This window comes from Amia ocellicauda, chromosome 14 (assembly GCF_036373705.1).
Source record: "Amia ocellicauda isolate fAmiCal2 chromosome 14, fAmiCal2.hap1, whole genome shotgun sequence".
NCBI classification, from domain to species: domain Eukaryota; kingdom Metazoa; phylum Chordata; class Actinopteri; order Amiiformes; family Amiidae; genus Amia; species Amia ocellicauda.
The window spans coordinates 1059076-1076595 of record NC_089863.1 but is presented as its reverse complement, the minus strand read 5'-3'; the positions used below and the strand labels follow the sequence as shown (position 1 = coordinate 1076595).

The window sequence follows — 17520 nt, the reverse complement described above, 5'->3', positions numbered from 1 at the left end:
CCCGTTCAATAAATAATCTAACATCAATGTGTATTCGTTTTACAAATAGTAATAGTATCTTATTTAATAAGCAATAAGCACCATATCGCTGGCAAATAATTATTCTAGTTTAAAACGTAAGCGCAGTTTCCTCCCATTAATCTAATGTATTCCCGGAGTTTCGAGGTCAATGCGCAGTGGCCGCTGGGAAATGAAGTTTGCTCAGATGAGTTTTCGTGTTTAAAAATGCGCATGCGCAGCACTGCGTGGAAATCTAAGCGACGGAACCGGAAATGGGGTGTGAAGTTTTGGCCAGTAACTGTGACCCACCCGCTAATAGAAAACTACAGAACTGCACTTCATTTTTAGTTAGATTTATTTATTTTAATCATACATGTACTGCTATGTTATACAGGTTTGTAGTTTTCTATTAGCAGGTGGGTCAAAGTTTTGATTTAATTTGATTTAACAGCTAGCAGGCAAAGGGGTCCCGGGTCCTGGGTTGGGAATCACTGATCTACATTATAATTACTTAATAATTATTACTACATGAATAAAAATAAAGTAAAATAATTGCTGGGACTGATAAAGGAGGACATTTATTTAACAACTTTAGCATAGGCATGCTGAGGTAATGTGCTTTTTTACCCTTTTAAGGTTTAGTAAATTTGTCAGCACATTCAACAGAACATAAACTATTAAAATGCATCAAAACGAATTGGGAAAATGAACACTGAGACAAAATATGTACTGTATAGCAGGGCTGCCAAACTCAGTTGGTTTTTGTTCTGCTCTCACTTAATTATCATTATTGTTCATTATTTGATTTTTGTTAACAGGTTTTCCTAATTATTGTAGTTGATTTAAAATGTGCCCTTGACTGAAGTTTACATGTACCTATAAAATATTTTAGTCTGATTAGCCAAGTGATGTATCCCCCTGATTCCATAATTACACAAATGACACCACTGAGGACTTTTTACTGAAATGAAAACCAGCAGACAGTGCGGCCCTCCAGGACAGGAGTTTGACAGCCCTCTTATAAAGCCAGACTTTCAACATACAGATAGCTAACTAGATTTTACAACTTCCACAACTGCATGTTTTGCAATGGAGAGGGGAAAAACGTTGCCTGTAAAACCAGTAGGGCTATGGCTCTCCAGGACGAGCAGCGAGTATCACTCATCTAGATGCATCCGAATCCTGGATTCCGAAATCCATAGACATCGTAAATGAACTGTAAGTGTTTGCTAAAGGTATCCTCATAATATTTCCACAGCTGTTTGCCATTGGAAACCTTGAATTGCTCACAAACTCAGTGGAAGGCCGTGGTTCCAATCCTGCAGCTGGCAGTGATCTTAGCCTTGTAGCAAACATTAAGACATCTTCCAGGGACGCAGCACTTTCATGTTCTGAAATTTGGAAAAGCAAAAGAGCATTACATATTCATAACAACCTTTCAGGTTTTTCACAGAATTTAAATTTGTCACTTCAGATGTAACCACACACTCTCCACAAAAATGCTATGCACACAACATTTTCATATGCTAAATCACCAAAATAGTTTTAATGGAATTTTAAGGGATTTTAAATGTGTACACTTTTCTAATCAGGCCATTTCCCATGTCAAACTTACATTAATGTGCTTAATATGCTTTTGTTTTCTTCAACACATTAGTGTATTAGTTATTTTGCTCAGTGTTACATGTACACAAATCAAAAAATGCAAACAAATTAAACTGAAAACAAACCTTCACAATCAAGCAAGAAGTCCGACCAGAAGCCTATGGTTTAACTTTCCTCCCTTCGTCTGTTGCTTCCAACTGCACTTAGCTCCACTTTGAAAAGGTTTTCCAAGTCTGTAGCTCTGTTGTTTTTGTCTGAGTAGCACATGAAACCTGCCAGTAAAGAGAGATGTTGTTCCAAAGCGGTTAGGAATTGCAGGGTTGCAAGTCCCTCCTTGAACCTATTCATAAAAACAGAAAGGCCGAAACCAAATTTACTTGCCTTTTAAAAACTGTTTGGATTAACACGAATATAGATTGCAAGTTTATATTCAGACCATCTGAATTACGGTTTTATTTAATGCACAAAAAAAACAGGTGTCAGACTATTTGTTAAAGCATAAATATATACAAGAGTACCTACTCTTTCAGGATAATTACACAAAATTGCTTGCAATTCTATAAATCACTGTCATAATAATTTACATTGAGAAAGAAAGCTCTATGTATGTTCTAGGTCAGTGGTATGGGCAACCCTGGTCTAGATGGATACAAATACTGGGTAGTAATGCAATAGTGTCTTGATCTTTGGTGTAAGGACAGATTTGTACAAGTACATATTGCACTAACATTACCTTTGAATCACAAACTGGTTTCTGTAGATTATGTACCAGATAAAAGAATCCTTCACAGTTCTGTCCTTGGCCTCCAGATCTTGGGCATGATGGAAACATCCAGCTGTTTGCAGCACAGCGCGGTTTTGCATAATTGTGTTTCAAAGACTGTCCACAATATTGGCATCCTGTATCTGTAGCACATTATAAAATATTACCAATAAATACGATTTTATTGAATGACATGATTTGAAAGGTACATTAATACATAAAGTAAAACACACAAGATAACTTGTGATTGAATTAGTCCAATTACACTTCATTAAACAAAATTATAATTAGCTTGAGTTTAAAGCCAGAAATGGATATTTGAACACCTTTATCCTGTCATCCTGTGATTTCCCATATTTCACTTATTTTACTTTCTACTAATGGTTTCACTTTTAATCCTTCCTCACAGTTACACTTTCCCTACCTTGTGCAGAACCTCTCTTATTTCTTCATCTGTCACATCTTCTATTTTGGCATCGAAATCAGTCTGTTTTGTAATGTGGTTGACAAGGTCCTTGGAGAGGAACTGCGGCCCTGGCCCACCATGCACTATAGATACGGGTTTAATTCTACCCTCCAAGAAGTACTCATCCTCCCTAGCGGCTGTTTCTAAAAGTACAGAAATAAATAAACACATAGGGCCAAACTCATAAAACACATTAACAACATTACAGTTATCACTTGTTTTGTTAAATGTGAAACAAAGCACTCTTACAAAAAACAATATTTAGAAATCCTTCTGTGTGCCTTAAATTAACACCCTGAGAGATTTATGTGCCGCTTTCCAAGACTATGGCCCACAGTTTTTAGCACTGCTATACAACCCTGAAAACAATACAAATCTCAGGCAAATATACACTCACCTAAAGGATTATTAGGAACACCTGTTCAATTTCTCATTAATGCAATTATCTAACCAACCAATCACATGGCAGTTGCTTCAATGCATTTAGGGGTGTGGTCCTGGTCAAGACAATCTCCAGAACTCCAAACTGAATGTCTGAATGGGAAAGAAAGGTGATTTAAGCAATTTTGAGCGTGGCATGGTTGTTGGTGCCAGACGGGCCGGTCTGAGTATTTCACAATCTGCTCAGTTACTGGGATTTTCACGCACAACCATTTCTAGGGTTTACAAAGAATGGTGTGAAAAGGGAAAAACATCCAGTATGCGGCAGTCCTGTGGGCGAAAATGCCTTGTTGATGCTAGAGGTCAGAGGAGAATGGGCCGACTGATTCAAGCTGATAGAAGAGCAACTTTGACTGAAATAACCACTCGTTACAACCGAGGTATGCAGCAAAGCATTTGTGAAGCCACAACACGTACAACCTTGAGGCGGATGGGCTACAACAGCAGAAGACCCCACCGGGTACCACTCATCTCCACTACAAATAGGAAAAAGAGGCTACAATTTGCACAAGCTCACCAAAATTGGACAGTTGAAGACTGGAAAAATGTTGCCTGGTCTGATGAGTCTCGATTTCTGTTGAGACATTCAGATGGTAGAGTCAGAATTTGGCGTAAACAGAATGAGAACATGGATCCATCATGCCTTGTTACCACTGTGCAGGCTGGTGGTGGTGGTGTAATGGTGTGGGGGATGTTTTCTTGGCACACTTTAGGCCCCTTAGTGCCAATTGGGCATCGTTTAAATGCCACGGCCTACCTGAGCATTGTTTCTGACCATGTCCATCCCTTTATGACCACCATGTACCCATCCTCTGATGGCTACTTCCAGCAGGATAATGCACCATGTCACAAAGGTCGAATCATTTCAAATTGGTTTCTTGAACATGACAATGAGTTCACTGTACTAAACTGGCCCCCACAGTCACCAGATCTCAACCCAATAGAGCATCTTTGGGATGTGGTGGAACGGGAGCTTCGTGCCCTGGATGTGCATCCCACAAATCTCCATCAACTGCAAGATGCTATCCTATCAATATGGGCCAACATTTCTAAAGAATGCTTTCAGCACCTTGTTGAATCAATGCCACGTAGAATTAAGGCAGTTCTGAAGGCGAAAGGGGGTCAAACACAGTATTAGTATGGTGTTCCTAATAATCCTTTAGGTGAGTGTACATGAGGTAATGTAAATGCACTGTTAATGTATGGAAACAGTCAGCTGCTACATTTCAAGAGAGATAGCAATTTTGTAATATGTAACAATGGTAGGAAGATTGTTACAATGTTTGATTATTAAATGAAATGTACATCTCTATAATTCATGTACCAATGTTAGCTAGTGTTCAGAGTGGAGTCGAGGCTTCACAAAAGCACGTCTGTCTAACTCTGCATTCCTTACACTTGTCTGAAACAACTAATCTGACATGAGGTTCAATATTTTGGGGAGCAATTGTCCCCGTGTAGAAATGACAGTTTGGTGCGAAGCTGGTCGATGCATTTGATTAATGTCCTTTGTGCTCTTCTATGCGTCTGTAAAAACATATTTTCACTGCAATTTCTTATTCTGTTGCATTTTAGATGGTATGCACTTTAGCATAAAAAAAAAATTACCCTCTCAGTGCTCAGATATGTGTGAACTGTTATTTCCTGTTCTGTGCTCTGCCTTTTAAAGATGGCAATTAGATTAAATGCTATATAAAGATGATGTTTTTGTGGAGGGAAAAAGTAAGCAGTGTCACTGCACTCAGTCAGAGCGCAGAGCACAGCCTGTGTGTGAGGAGCTCTCTACACTGGACACTGAGCAACCCAAGGGACCCGGAGCCACTGTGAGTAATACAGCACTGACACCATACAGCAGCACAGAGCTGTGCATTGATCTCAGCACAGCCTCAGATCTGCAGTAATTAAAATACAAATCAGTACAATAGCAAGAGCAAGGATAGAGCAGGATATTTCCAGCTCCCTCAGATTGCACTGCTTGTGCTTGTGGGCGGCTTCCTTCAGTTCATACAGTGAGGTCCTTAAATATTTGGACAGTGACACATTTGTCCTCATTTTGGCTCTGTACTCCACCACAATGGATTTGAAAGGAAACAATAAGTGTAGACTTTCATTTAATATGACTTGACTTTCATTTCATTTGAGGGTAGTTACATCCAAATTGGGTGAACGGTGTAGGAATTACACCCATTTTTATATGTGGTTCCCCCAGTTTTAGGGGCTCAAACGTATTTGGACAAACTAACATAATCATGAAATAAATTGTGAGTTTCAATACTGTGTTGCACATCCTTTGCAGTCAATGACTGCCTGAAGTCTGAACCCATAGACGTCACCAGATGCTGGGTTTCTTCCCTGGTGATGCTCTGCCAGGCCTGCACTGCAGTGTCTTTAGTTCCTGCTTGTTCTTGGGGTGTGTACATCCCCTGTATTTTAAATATACAAGAAGGGGCCAATTGTGTTATACGAGCACAGACTTCTATTATATAGAAAATGTTTTTAATAGGAGTGTGTAGTTATTATCAACATGTTTCTACAAATAATGAGACGTGCTGTATATGTGTCCTGGGGTAGTGCTGCATATGAGACAGTTCTAGATATTAGTATTTAGATGAATTACACAGTTTTGCTGTAATACACATTTCTGAATGTCCTGCAGTCTTATTCTCTCTGTTACAGAATGGTCCACTAGAATGGTGTTGGGTGTTTTCTTCTGTGGGTTTTAAATTGTATTCTACTGTTAATATCAATCTTCCAGAGCATATTCATATTCACCAAGTGGGTTCGGTTCTTGCTCCATTGACAGTAACAGCTCATAGCATTGACAGAAGCAGCAGTATTACCTGGGCTAGTGGACACATTGAATACAGCCAATATTTATAATTAGAAAGTTGTGTTTTTCATTTTGGGCTACTGAGAGCGATGAAACACTGCCTGTAGTTCAACACGACAGTCGAGTCCTCAGCCTGTTTCTCTTGTCTGTCTTCCTGCAGTACAGACTGGACTCGTAGCACCATGTGACTATTAATACAGTGATCACAGTCACAGTGATTTCACAGGTGTTATTAATGAGTGGAAGTATAAAATAATATTGCTGTGTATAACATTGTACGTTTCTTCTTAATTAATGAAAAGTCATCTATCAGTATATGTATTTAAAGAAAACACCAAAACCGCCATGTAACTTCAAGCTGTGGCATCAGAGGGGCGGAAGCGCTGGTGGTATCAAGAGGGTGTATTTGCTACAAAAGTAGACAGACATGTTTGTGTGGAGTTATGTGTGTTTCCTCACATTTGAATGATGTGATCAGAGACACATTCATCTTCACATGGTACAGGTTTGATTGCAAATTTGAATTATAATATATATGTTTCACTAATTATTTAATTAAATGTTGATTAGTCATAAATGCAATAGTAGTTCAAGAAGCGATAAATCGTATATAGAACTGTTTTGTTTTTATTTTTGTTATTCAGGATTTATTAGTGGGTTTAAACATAGATTTGATAACTTGACAAAAGGTCAACAAAATTACTAAATTACGTGTATGCATTTAACAGCCTTTCACTAAATTATATACTGTAGTTGAAAAGGGTGAGGGATCATTTTATTTACTGAAATACGTAGACTTGGGATAAAAATATGATTTGTAATAAACACAGTTGGGGTTGGGGAAGGATTTCAGGAGCGTTTGCACTGTGTCTACAGCTCTTGTGTCCTGTGTCTGCAGTGCGAGAGAGAAGGACAGGACTGACGCTGCAGCGATGGGTGTGGAAGAGACACTGCGCTCACTGGGGGCCACTCTGCTCCTCCTGCCTGGTACCACTGCCTTCTGTCTCACTGTGTCGCACAGCGCACTAGAGAGCACACCGTCTGTTTGAACTGTTTCTCGCATCTCATCACATCACAGATATCTTCTGTGTTAAATGTGTCTGTATATATCACAACCGATCAACAGTGCAAACTAAAGTAATATAGTGACAACATTGTGAAAATTGAATGGATAAATATTAAGAGTGTAAATTGCAAGTGGTGGACAATGCTGTGATTAACATCAAAATGTTCAAGACAAATAATTTCCGCAGAGAAAAACTATTTTATTGAAACACCCAGTCGCTGACTTAGACAAACAACTATCATAGCATCTCAACTAAATAAGCAAATCTATCCTGTACTGGGAGGCAGGAGGAGACCCTGAGAGCCCCGGCAGTGCTGGATCAACCCCACACACTGTCACAATATATATCAAATCATTGAGTTTGTCTCCTAACAATGCACGGTGTGTCTGGGGTTTGTCTGTGTCCTGTGAGGCTGTCATGACTCTGAGCTCTGCTGGACTCTTCACTGTCAACACTGACCACTGAGCTGCTGTTTCTGCAGGTGTCCTCGGTGGGAGCTGGGCTGTGTGGTATCAACCTGACAAGATCTGTGCTGTGAGAGGCTCCTCTGTGGTCCTGACCTGTTCATATGACTATCCTAATGATAATAATAATTATAATTATAAATATGAAGTGAAGACAGTGATGTGGTGTCACAATAATGGTGACTGTCTTATCGCCTCATATGTGTATCACAGTGGAGAGGGTTCAATCAGCCATGAATACCGACACAGAGCAGAGTACCTGGGGAATAAACAGAAGAAATGCACTTTGAAGATAAAGGACATAAGAACAGCTGACAGAGGGACATATAGATTCAGATTTGAAACCAAACATTCTGGAGGTAAATGGACTGGTCGGACTGGAGTGACTCTCTCTGTCTCTGGTAAGATCTGGGATTGTTTTAATTAATCAAGAGTCTGGTGTCTGAAGTGTAGATTCAGCAAGAAGCCACGGCCAGTGTGAACTCAATCCTGTTTTAAAACGAGTGCAGCTTGAAGTAGAACAGAGTAGGAATCAGTCTGAGGACTCAGTCAATAGAGGCCACAGTGCAGAGGTCCAGGGGAGACAGACGTCTCTGTCATTCACTCACAATCAGTGTGCTGCCCCGGCCATTGACGAGGCCTGCACTCAGGATTGACACACCAACCCCTTACAACAGTTATAAACCCACAGATATCACTCGATGGAGGCGATGCCTTTTCTAAATGGATTTGATTGTCACTGTATTCCAATATGTTACCATCCCAGCTAACAATATTTCGTTGCCACAACATTGTACTGCAATGTAGTCACAATGTAAAAATGAAGTTCCCAGATACGTTGTTACAACACTGTGGTATAAGACAAACACAGTGTTTATTTTAACAACCCTATTTAAAAATGATAAAATAATATTCAAGGAGTTCGTAAATAACACGTGCATACATAAATATAAACCATAAGGAACATGAAGTGAGAAGTGTCTGCAGTGCTCATTAACAGGGTGTACGTTTATAGGTAACAGACCGTCATTCTAAAACATTTGCAATAGCTTGCAATTTAAAGGCTGACAAATCCTAATAAAAATGGATAAAACCCTTGGAAAACAACTCAGCAAAGGCCTATTGCATTTAAGATGTTTTACATCCTGTGTTCTCCTCCCATTCATGTCAAAATCATTAAAATATTTTTTTTAACAATGCTACGTTAAAATAAATCAAAGAAAATAACAGCGGCCTGCCTTTCATTCCAAGTGATATTGTTAGCATGGATCACTTTCCATTACAATGGTAATAATAGTTTAAAGATGAGTCCTCACATACAGGTTGTGCTATTTACTTTCTCTTGCACTTCCCAGGTGCGTGTTTAAGGGTCTCTGAAATGCATTCCTCCACCTCCTGATTGGAATTGCATAATTGCTCCTAAATAAGAAAACAAGCAATTATTTCATGCTGAATTAAAATACTTCAAATACCGATGGTTATTTCGGCGCAGGTTATTTAAAAATACTCTAATACAGGGAAAATAATATTTTCAAATACCAGTTAGTATCTGTAATTGATCAGGTCTGCGCTAAATATCGACCCTAATGCGCTGCTCACACTGTGGGATGGATGAGCTGTGTGTTGCGCAGCTGCAGCTCTCACGGCCATGTCTTCACACTCATCCTCTTCTCTCTGCGCTGTGTGTGTTTGTCCGACACACGGACACGGACAGCAGCAGCAGTTTGTAGTCGTGTTCTTGTTGCGCAGATTTCCGCAGTTTTGCACAGATCTGCAGAAATCCGCTGATCCCATCGGTGTCCGTGTGTGTTGCCCTTTTCTCTGTGTGCATCACGCGTGTTTCTGCGAGGTGTGGGAGCGTGGAGGCCGTGACCAGTGTTGCCAGATTGGGGGGAAAGTGAAGGCATGGGGGGGAAATGGGGGGGAAATGGGGGGAAATGGGGGGAAATACTGCAGGGGGGGAAACGTGCGGGGAAAAGGATATAAAACGGGGTAAAAGTAAAAAACTTTAAAAATGGGGGAGTATTTTCCTCATTGTAAATTCCCCTCAGTGCTCTCATTAAGAGTTCACTTCACCAGTAACCCCACCCCCAACTCACCTCATCAGCACCCCCACGCCGAGGGGGGGGAAGGTTCTGATTTAGGGGATTTTTATGACCAATTTGGGGGAAATCAAGAGAGGACCTGGCAACACCACGACAGGGATGTGAGATCAGTCAGTGTGTGTCTGCACTGAGGCGCTCGGGTGTCAGTCCGGTGTAAACAGTGGTTAAGTGTGAACTGCGCACTGTGCTCACAATCGGGTCGGACTGTAGAATCGTGTATGTGGCCCCAGCACCACCACTCGCCCGGCAGCAGTGACAGTGTAGAGCAGCTCAACTCCGCTCATGTTCATGTAATACAACTGTATGGAAGGCATTCAAAAAGTTACATGCAACACATTTTAGACTTTTCTTCTCGTTTTCCATATTGTACGAACACCTGGCAATAACATATCGTTTTTCAGTAATAAGTTACCCCATTCGTGAGATATATATATATGACAATACAAATGACAGTTTAACAGCTTCACTGATTCATTACAGCTTTAACTGTACAGCTCGGTCGCACTGCTACATTCGTTTAACTTACATACTAAACTAGACATTAACGATAGACCCCTGCTGAGTCATTGAATGTGAATTTGGATGATAAAATATTTGAACCCTGACAAATCTCTTTTATTAAGATGTACGGATAACATTAATCACATTAAAAAAAAAAACTTACCTCAGGATCTCGAGTCTCCTGCTACGAGCTATTTTCACACACGCACACAAAACCAGCTAATCTATATATAAAATGTAAATATCTAAATATATATATTATATTGATACACACAAACACTATGGAAATGAAATGTATATTAAGTTGATAATAATGTTGTAGAAATGTTTTTTTCAGAGTAGGGCCTACTGTTTTACTGTACATCAAATTGTATTATCAAATACACAAGTACAGTATATTGAGTTTGTACAGAATGAATTGGAGTGAAGCAACAAAAGAGCGTTTCACTCAGAACAACACATTATGCATCTCTGAAGAAGGCAAAGATGAACAGTTTCAACTGTAAAAGCTATACTGTCATAAAATATTGCATATGAGACAAATTCATGAATTGGATTGAAAGAACAACAAAAGAGTATTTGCACTCCGGATAACATGAACACATTATGACCAGCGTCAATGAGCTCATCTAATTGTTGGCTTTGTTGCAAAGCTAATCCACAGTTTAGTGCACAGGTCAATGAAATGTTTTCTCAAAATTGTTGGGCACTTTTCTTGAGATAATATGCATCAAATAAGAGCAATATCTTCTCAAGAACTGGGCCAAGGGAGAGAAAACGTATGTTGCCGTGTTGTATTAATTTTGAATACTCCAGATGAACAAACTGACAGACATCTTTAAACTGCTCCACTCGAACACTATAGATATAAAAGTATTTGTACACTTTCACTGCAAAACACTCAAGTCAATCAGAAGGCAATCCGCTGCTGTTTGCAGACAATTGTGGATAATATAGCGCAGCACAGCCTATGCCCACCACCGCCCTACCTAGTTCACCCTGCAGTTTTCTCCAGACGTTGTTTTCTCCAGTGGGGCGTCTGGTCACCCTATCCATAAGGAATGAGAGGTTTTGATCCCCTGACTGCTGTCTTATCTGTCACTGCACGTTAAAATACCTGTGAGTCACCCGGCACCTGTTTCCTTACAGTGAGCTGCAGAAATCTGCCTGCCAGAACAAATCCAGATCTGCAATTTGCTTCATGGACTGGACTGCAATACTGGATTCTCGAATGCGATGAATCATTGCACATTACTTGCACACTACAATGCCATGGCATCATGCCACACAACAAGGGTCCCCTTATCATTTGAGAATGATTAGAATTGAAAGACTCATGTTCACATTTATAATTTTATTAATTTTCTTCCCAGAATTAAAATGTTTGTAAAATGACAATCATATGAATTAATTATTGGGGATTCTCAGAAATAAGCAAAGGTGTTTAATCTCATATTGACTGGTCATCCTGAACCCTTTAATTCCCATCAGAGCTGCAGGTGAAGATGAGCCCATCAGGGGCGAATGGGACAGTGAGAGAAGGAGACGCTGTGACCCTGACCTGTGACACAGGGAGCTGCTCTTCCACAAAGACACAGATCATCTGGATTAAGAATGGCCGGTCCGTCTCTCTCACACAGACACCCAACAACACACTGCGCTTGAATCCTGTTTCCTATAGAGACTCTGGAAACTACTCCTGTGCTGTAAGAGGGTATAGAGAGACCCGATCTCAAGGGTTCACTGTGGACGTCCACTGTGAGTACCTTCAGTTACAGCCTGTGCACAATGTCAGATTAATTTAAATGATTTACTCCAATTCTCATCCAGGTTTACTCTGCACTTGATCTGCCTTAAAGGTAAAATCTGCTCCTTTGAATGTTATTTTCTTTTTTTAAGTTTTAAGGACATCATGACATCACTGACTCTGCTTGGCAGCTGTTACAAGAAAGAGGGTTGACTGATGCCCCCAACAGCATCTCAGTTTCATAGTTGGAGTTGAGACAATAAGTTCCAGTCAAAGAGGAAGTGACCCTCTTCCCTCCCTGGGTTTACATTGTTATCTTTCAAATCAAAATCATTGCCCAAAGGGGAGGGGTTATTTAGTTTCCCATGGAAGCTTATTGAAAACATGTTGTTTACATCAGAGCGGCGGTCTGCCGTGAGAGATCTTGCCCGCTTGAGGGGCTTCTCTGCCAGCTACTTTCATGCCACAGTCCGTGGCCGCAGCTGTGGGAGATCTGTCTCTCAGCTTCCTGGGATTGATTGCGTTTCAGATCAGAGTCGCTGCCCTGTCCATGGGTGCGGCAGTACCTATGGCACCCGCCACCTCCACACTGAGACAGCGCGGCGCTCTGGTGGTAGTTATCGCGCTCCGTGTGACTCTGCGCTGTTTGTACTTCGGCGCTTTCAGTGTTAGGTGCCCACGGTGCTCACCCCCCCGAGGTGCTTGCTGTTCCGCTACTCGGCACACCTCAGGGTGGCCCCATGCCTTCAGTGCCTTCGGTGCATCGGTACCCTCTGTATTTTAGGCACGCGGTGCCCCCGGTCCCCCTCTTCTTCGCCCTCGCCTCCGCCAGTACACTCTCTCTCTCTCTCTCTGTGCCGTCTCCGAGACACCGCCACAGAGGCCACAGTGCTTGGAGAAGAGCATGCGATGCCACACTGGAGGCATTCACCGGGTAGACCAGGTTGTTGAAATCCTGAATCTCCAGGCAGTGGCGCAGACGGTGCAGGTGCTCCCTGGCAGCCTTGTTGTTGTTTTGATCTCCCAGACGTGACAAGTGCCAAAGGCAGACCGCACTTGCCTCATGGATGCCACCATCTCCCCAGGCTTCATCTTCAGGCTGTCAGTCGAGGAGATGTTAAACCGCTCTATCCATCAGAGTGACATAGACCAGGCAGCTGGCAGAGGCATACCCTCTTGCCGCGCCTCCAGTTCTGGCTCGCACCCAGGCATCCAGGGGCAGAGGGCACCGCACTTCCGACACCAGATCACCATGCACCCCCCGCCAGCCCACGGTCATCGTGCTCCTCCTGGTAGGGGCAGTGCTAAGGCACGCGCTAAGCAGAGAGCGCCCCCTCCGCCGCTCGTGCCGCATCCCAGAAGGCTTCCAGCGACCTGTATTAAGTGAATGCACCTGCACCGTGATCGTGCAAGCTGTGTGAGGGTCACTCAGGCGTGCTGTAAAGAGCTCTGTTTGTGGTGGAGTTTCCAAACCCAGCACTCAGAGTGTCTCATCTTGGTTCTCTGTCCGAGACCACTCCCGAACCCTAGTGATTGACACATTAGCCCACAAGTGGCTGCACCATCTTCTCTATGCATTCCCACCGATCCCCCCTCTCCCAGTGGACCTGGAGAAGATCCGGCGAGAGTGAGTGACAGTGCTCCTGGTTGCGACCAGGTGGCCCCGCAGACTGTGTTTCGTGGCAGCTTCCCCTATGGGCAGATCTGCTGTCTCTGGCTCAAGGCACATTCGGGTACCCGGACATCCAGCTCTGGACCAGTTAACTGAAACTTTTATAATGCGGGTATTTAAACATATATACGATTATTTCTGAAGCATTTACATGTGAAATGTGGGTTTACATGTTGAAATGGGATTTATTTCCAGTGTTTTCATAATTTCTGTATCATTTACTTGAATATTTGCTATTGGCCATGTCCTTCTCTGGGGCCGTGTTTTATTGGCCACAAACCTGATTCACATGAGTTTTCAGGACAAACGTGCACACGCATCACAATTGATAAGTTAAAAACAGTGCATCTAAATTCCCCATACATAATAATTGATTTCGGTCAAAGACAAATGGTGCATTTAGTAGTGGGGCACATTCTCCCATCAGTGAAGCGCTTAAAAGCTTATGTTTTATATGTTTAATATTTATCCACTGCTAAGAAAGTGAAAAAAAACTGAACAGTCGATCGCTTTTTCTTCCAGACGCCCCAAAGAGCACCTCGGTGTCCGTCAGCCCCTCTGGTGAAATAGTGGAAGGCAGTCCTGTCACCCTGACCTGCAGCAGCAATGCAAACCCACCAGTGCAGAGATACTCCTGGTTTCAGAGCAGTGGAGCGGCTGTCTGGGAGAAAGGATCAGGGCAGAGTTTGAACATTTCTAATTTTAGTTCTGGAGACAGTGGGCAGTACTACTGTGAAGCACAGAATAAACATGGAGCGCACAACTCCACAGCTGTGCCTCTCACTATAACAGGTACAGTGCGTATTACACACAGAGACATGAGCGTGGCATTCAGTGGAAACTGTCAGATCAGTCTGTGTTAAAATCCCGACTCACTGGTTAATTAAGAACCTGAGGGATTACACACACTGCTCTGAAGGCTGGTTTACTGTGTTCATTACTTTAAGGCATTTAAAGTCAGTGTCAGTAATCTAATAATATGTGTCTTTCACATCAACACAAGCAGTTCAGTCCCTCTGCTGAAAATGTCATTTGATGCTGTTTTTACTCTGACTCTGAGCTCCAGCCGAGTGGGAGACAGTGCTGGCAGCTGTCCTGGGGAGTGCGCTGTGCGTCTGTATTGTCACTGCAGTGATTCTCATCTGTGTCAGAAGGTCAGTGGGTTCAGCTCTGCATGAGTGTGAGTTTGTATCTTCTGAACTGCCAATACAGAATACAGCCGTGTCTCTGTGTGGGTCTCAGAAAGTGCCGTGGACTGTGACATGAAGGGACGCTGGTCTTGTTGTTTCTTGACATCTTGTGAACTGTTACAGTCAGGACATATTAAAGGGGAGGTTTACGGTGTGTAAAAAGAAGAGCTGACAGAGAGACTTACTTACTCTGCTCTGTGTGTCTTGTTTGCTCCAAAGGAGGAAGGCTGGTCCATCTGCAGAGGAGAGCAACAGAGACACTGGGACTCCAGTGAAGGTACAGACACTGACAATTAAACAACAGATTTAATATGAATATGAAGTCTACTAATATACCAGTAAACTTTTACTGTCCTGTGATATATTTACATACTGACTAATATTGAGGTCGCAGATCCATATTGTGAGTTAAACTGACTTACAGGCATTGAGGACACTGGAGGAAAACTACAGCCGCAGCACATGGGCACAGGACCCCACTCTTCAGAGACACAGAGTGGCAGAGCAGTGACTCACTGTGTCCCTGTGTCCACCTCTACACAGGAAGCTACAGGGGCCATATACAGCATTGTGGGCCCATCAGACACCCCACAGAGAGGACAGGACCCCAGCGCTCCAGCACAGGGGTGGGACGACCTCAACTACACCACCGTTTTCTTCCAGTCAAAGACAACAGCTAGGCAAGTCTCCAGCTCTCTCTGTCGCCATCAGGGCCCGTCTGTCTGCTCTAGCGCTGGATCTGCACTGGAAGAATCACAGCTTGTCGAAGAGGAAGACACTGACGCATCTGTAACTGTCAACTGAGGCTCAGATCTAGGGGACAGTTAATAATGAAATGTCACTCTCTGCATGCATCGCTGAATGAAACTAATATCAAAGCCCTTTCATTTTCAGGTTGTTAATTAAGTATTTATTGATATTTGTTCCCCATGAAGGGCCGAACCAGACGACCCCTCAGTTGTCTACAGTGTGCTGAAGAGGCCAACAGAGTGATGGGCACCCACATCTGGACCCGACACACTTGGAGCTGTAAATAAAAATGTTGGGAGAGGAGTCTGAACCCTAATCCCACCCTCGCCATGCTTAAATACAGAAAATCCTACTTTCCCAGCATTCATCTCTTCTCATCCCTGCGTCCTCACCAAACACCAGCTTTGCAGCAAACTGCCTGGCTATTCGACACCGGGGAGGGAGGGCGGGTCCGATGCCTCGTCCACATGGCCCGGCCATCGCTCACACAGCCCGGCGAGTTCAAGACAGATCTACACACACCATGACACTCCGTGCTTCAAAGTCTTGTCAGGTTTCAGAAGTGAATCCGCTGCACTGTGCTGTGCGTGGAACTGAAACGTTTGTGTAAAACTCACAGGTCCTGAAATGATCTCTTCAGGAACTGCACACAGCTGCCTCTTGAGACGTGAGAAGTTTCTCAGGGATCAAAACTTGTTTAGTTTAGAGGCTGATTAGACACTCGCTGTCACCGGACAGACAGTTGTGTCAGAATCCCTGTGTTTGGGGTGAATAATCAGTTTGTAATAAATACTGCTGTTCAGTGCTGAGTAAACGGACTCTGTAACCCTGGACACGGTTAAAGGAGCGCTGACCTGTGGTTGGTCTGTGATGAAAGAGACAGGCTCCAGCACATTGGAGGCACGCTTGTCAATGGGCAAGCAAGGCAGCGGCAGAGACGGCTGCGCAGCAGCCCAGCTGTGGACGTGAGGAGGGAGGCCTGTGTCCCATCAGCACAGCAGAGCAGCACTCTAACCTCCTCAGGCTGATCCCATTGAAACAGCCCGAATGAGCGCAGCCTGGAGGAGCCTGCAGAGGATCCACAGACACAGAGCAGCAGCCCTGCGCAGCCCTGGACAGGAACAGCACCCCCGACATGTCTCTCACTGGGGCTCATCAGCAGAGGCGACGCGTCAGGACAGGCCAGGCAGGCAACTGTCTGGGGCCCCCAAGAAGCAACCAAATTGAATCCACAGCATTGACAGTACCGTCTAAATTAAACCCCTGGATTCCCTCCCCCTCCTAACTACTGTTGCAACGACCTGCAAGCACCCCTTTCACAGAAAGCCCAAAAAGTACATTAGCAGTGGGGGTTGTGTTTTAAGGGCTGTAGCTAATGTAGCCAGTGTTATCTGCTGTCTCAGTAGCCTGACCCTTGCAAAGCTGCAGTTAATACAATAGTTTGATAACTTTGCTTAGCACTTGCTTTACTTACATTTGCTTTAAGTTTTTTTTTTTTACAATTATTTTAGTGTCCTGTTTTGTCTGCTATGTTAACACATTTTATTTTATGTTTGTACTCTTAACCAATGTGGAAATAAAACTGATTGTGTCAATGCATTTTGACATTTGATTATTTAATGGGGGTTTTGGGAATATAATGGTGATGAACATCAGTTAAAAGGGTTATGGAAAGAGAAGATGGGGCTTTCTGCCTAGGTCCCTTCAGACTGTAGACTCGCCTCTGGACACAACGGCCTCTGCAGATCTCTCCTCTCCACCGACGATGCAGCTCCTGATCATCAAGGCGATCCTGTCAGGTTAAGACAGCGTCTCACTGCGCTGGACTCTCAATATGGGCTTTCACACGTCACAGGACACTGTGTATCAGACGACAGGACAACAGCACGGCTTGGTGGCGACCTCAGGCTTTCAGTCTC

At 43.1% G+C, this 17520-nt stretch overlaps 1 protein-coding gene and 1 long non-coding RNA gene across 2 annotated transcripts; one reads left to right on the top strand and one right to left on the bottom strand.

Moving 5' to 3' along the window:
• Nucleotides 1–243: 243 nt before the first annotated feature.
• On the bottom strand, nt 244–2620 carry LOC136767724 (uncharacterized). Its single transcript, XR_010821885.1, has 3 exons — nt 2339–2620; nt 1731–1877; nt 244–1391 (listed from the first exon to the last, which is right to left on the bottom strand). It is a non-coding gene; the product is annotated as an uncharacterized LOC136767724 (long non-coding RNA).
• A 7048-nt stretch (nt 2621–9668) lies between these two features.
• Nucleotides 9669–15844, top strand: LOC136768058 (B-cell receptor CD22). Its single transcript, XM_066722113.1, has 6 exons — nt 9669–12000; nt 14184–14453; nt 14722–14815; nt 15071–15128; nt 15395–15531; nt 15787–15844. Exons 1-6 carry the CDS (start codon nt 11748–11750, stop codon nt 15842–15844), a joined length of 870 nt encoding a protein of 289 aa, XP_066578210.1. The 5' UTR covers nt 9669–11747.
• The last annotated feature ends 1676 nt before the right edge of the window (nt 15845–17520 follow it).

Excerpts from the sequence above, each read along its gene's own strand:
- LOC136768058 (XM_066722113.1), top strand. The coding sequence starts at position 11,748 with ATGAGCCCATCAGGGGCGAATGGGACAGTGAGAGAAGGAGACGCTGTG. Across the intron at positions 14,816-15,070 it reads ATTCTCATCTGTGTCAGAAG|GAGGAAGGCTGGTCCATCTG; the intron begins GTCAGTGGGTTC and ends TTTGCTCCAAAG. Across the intron at positions 15,129-15,394 it reads ACACTGGGACTCCAGTGAAG|GAAGCTACAGGGGCCATATA; the intron begins GTACAGACACTG and ends ACCTCTACACAG.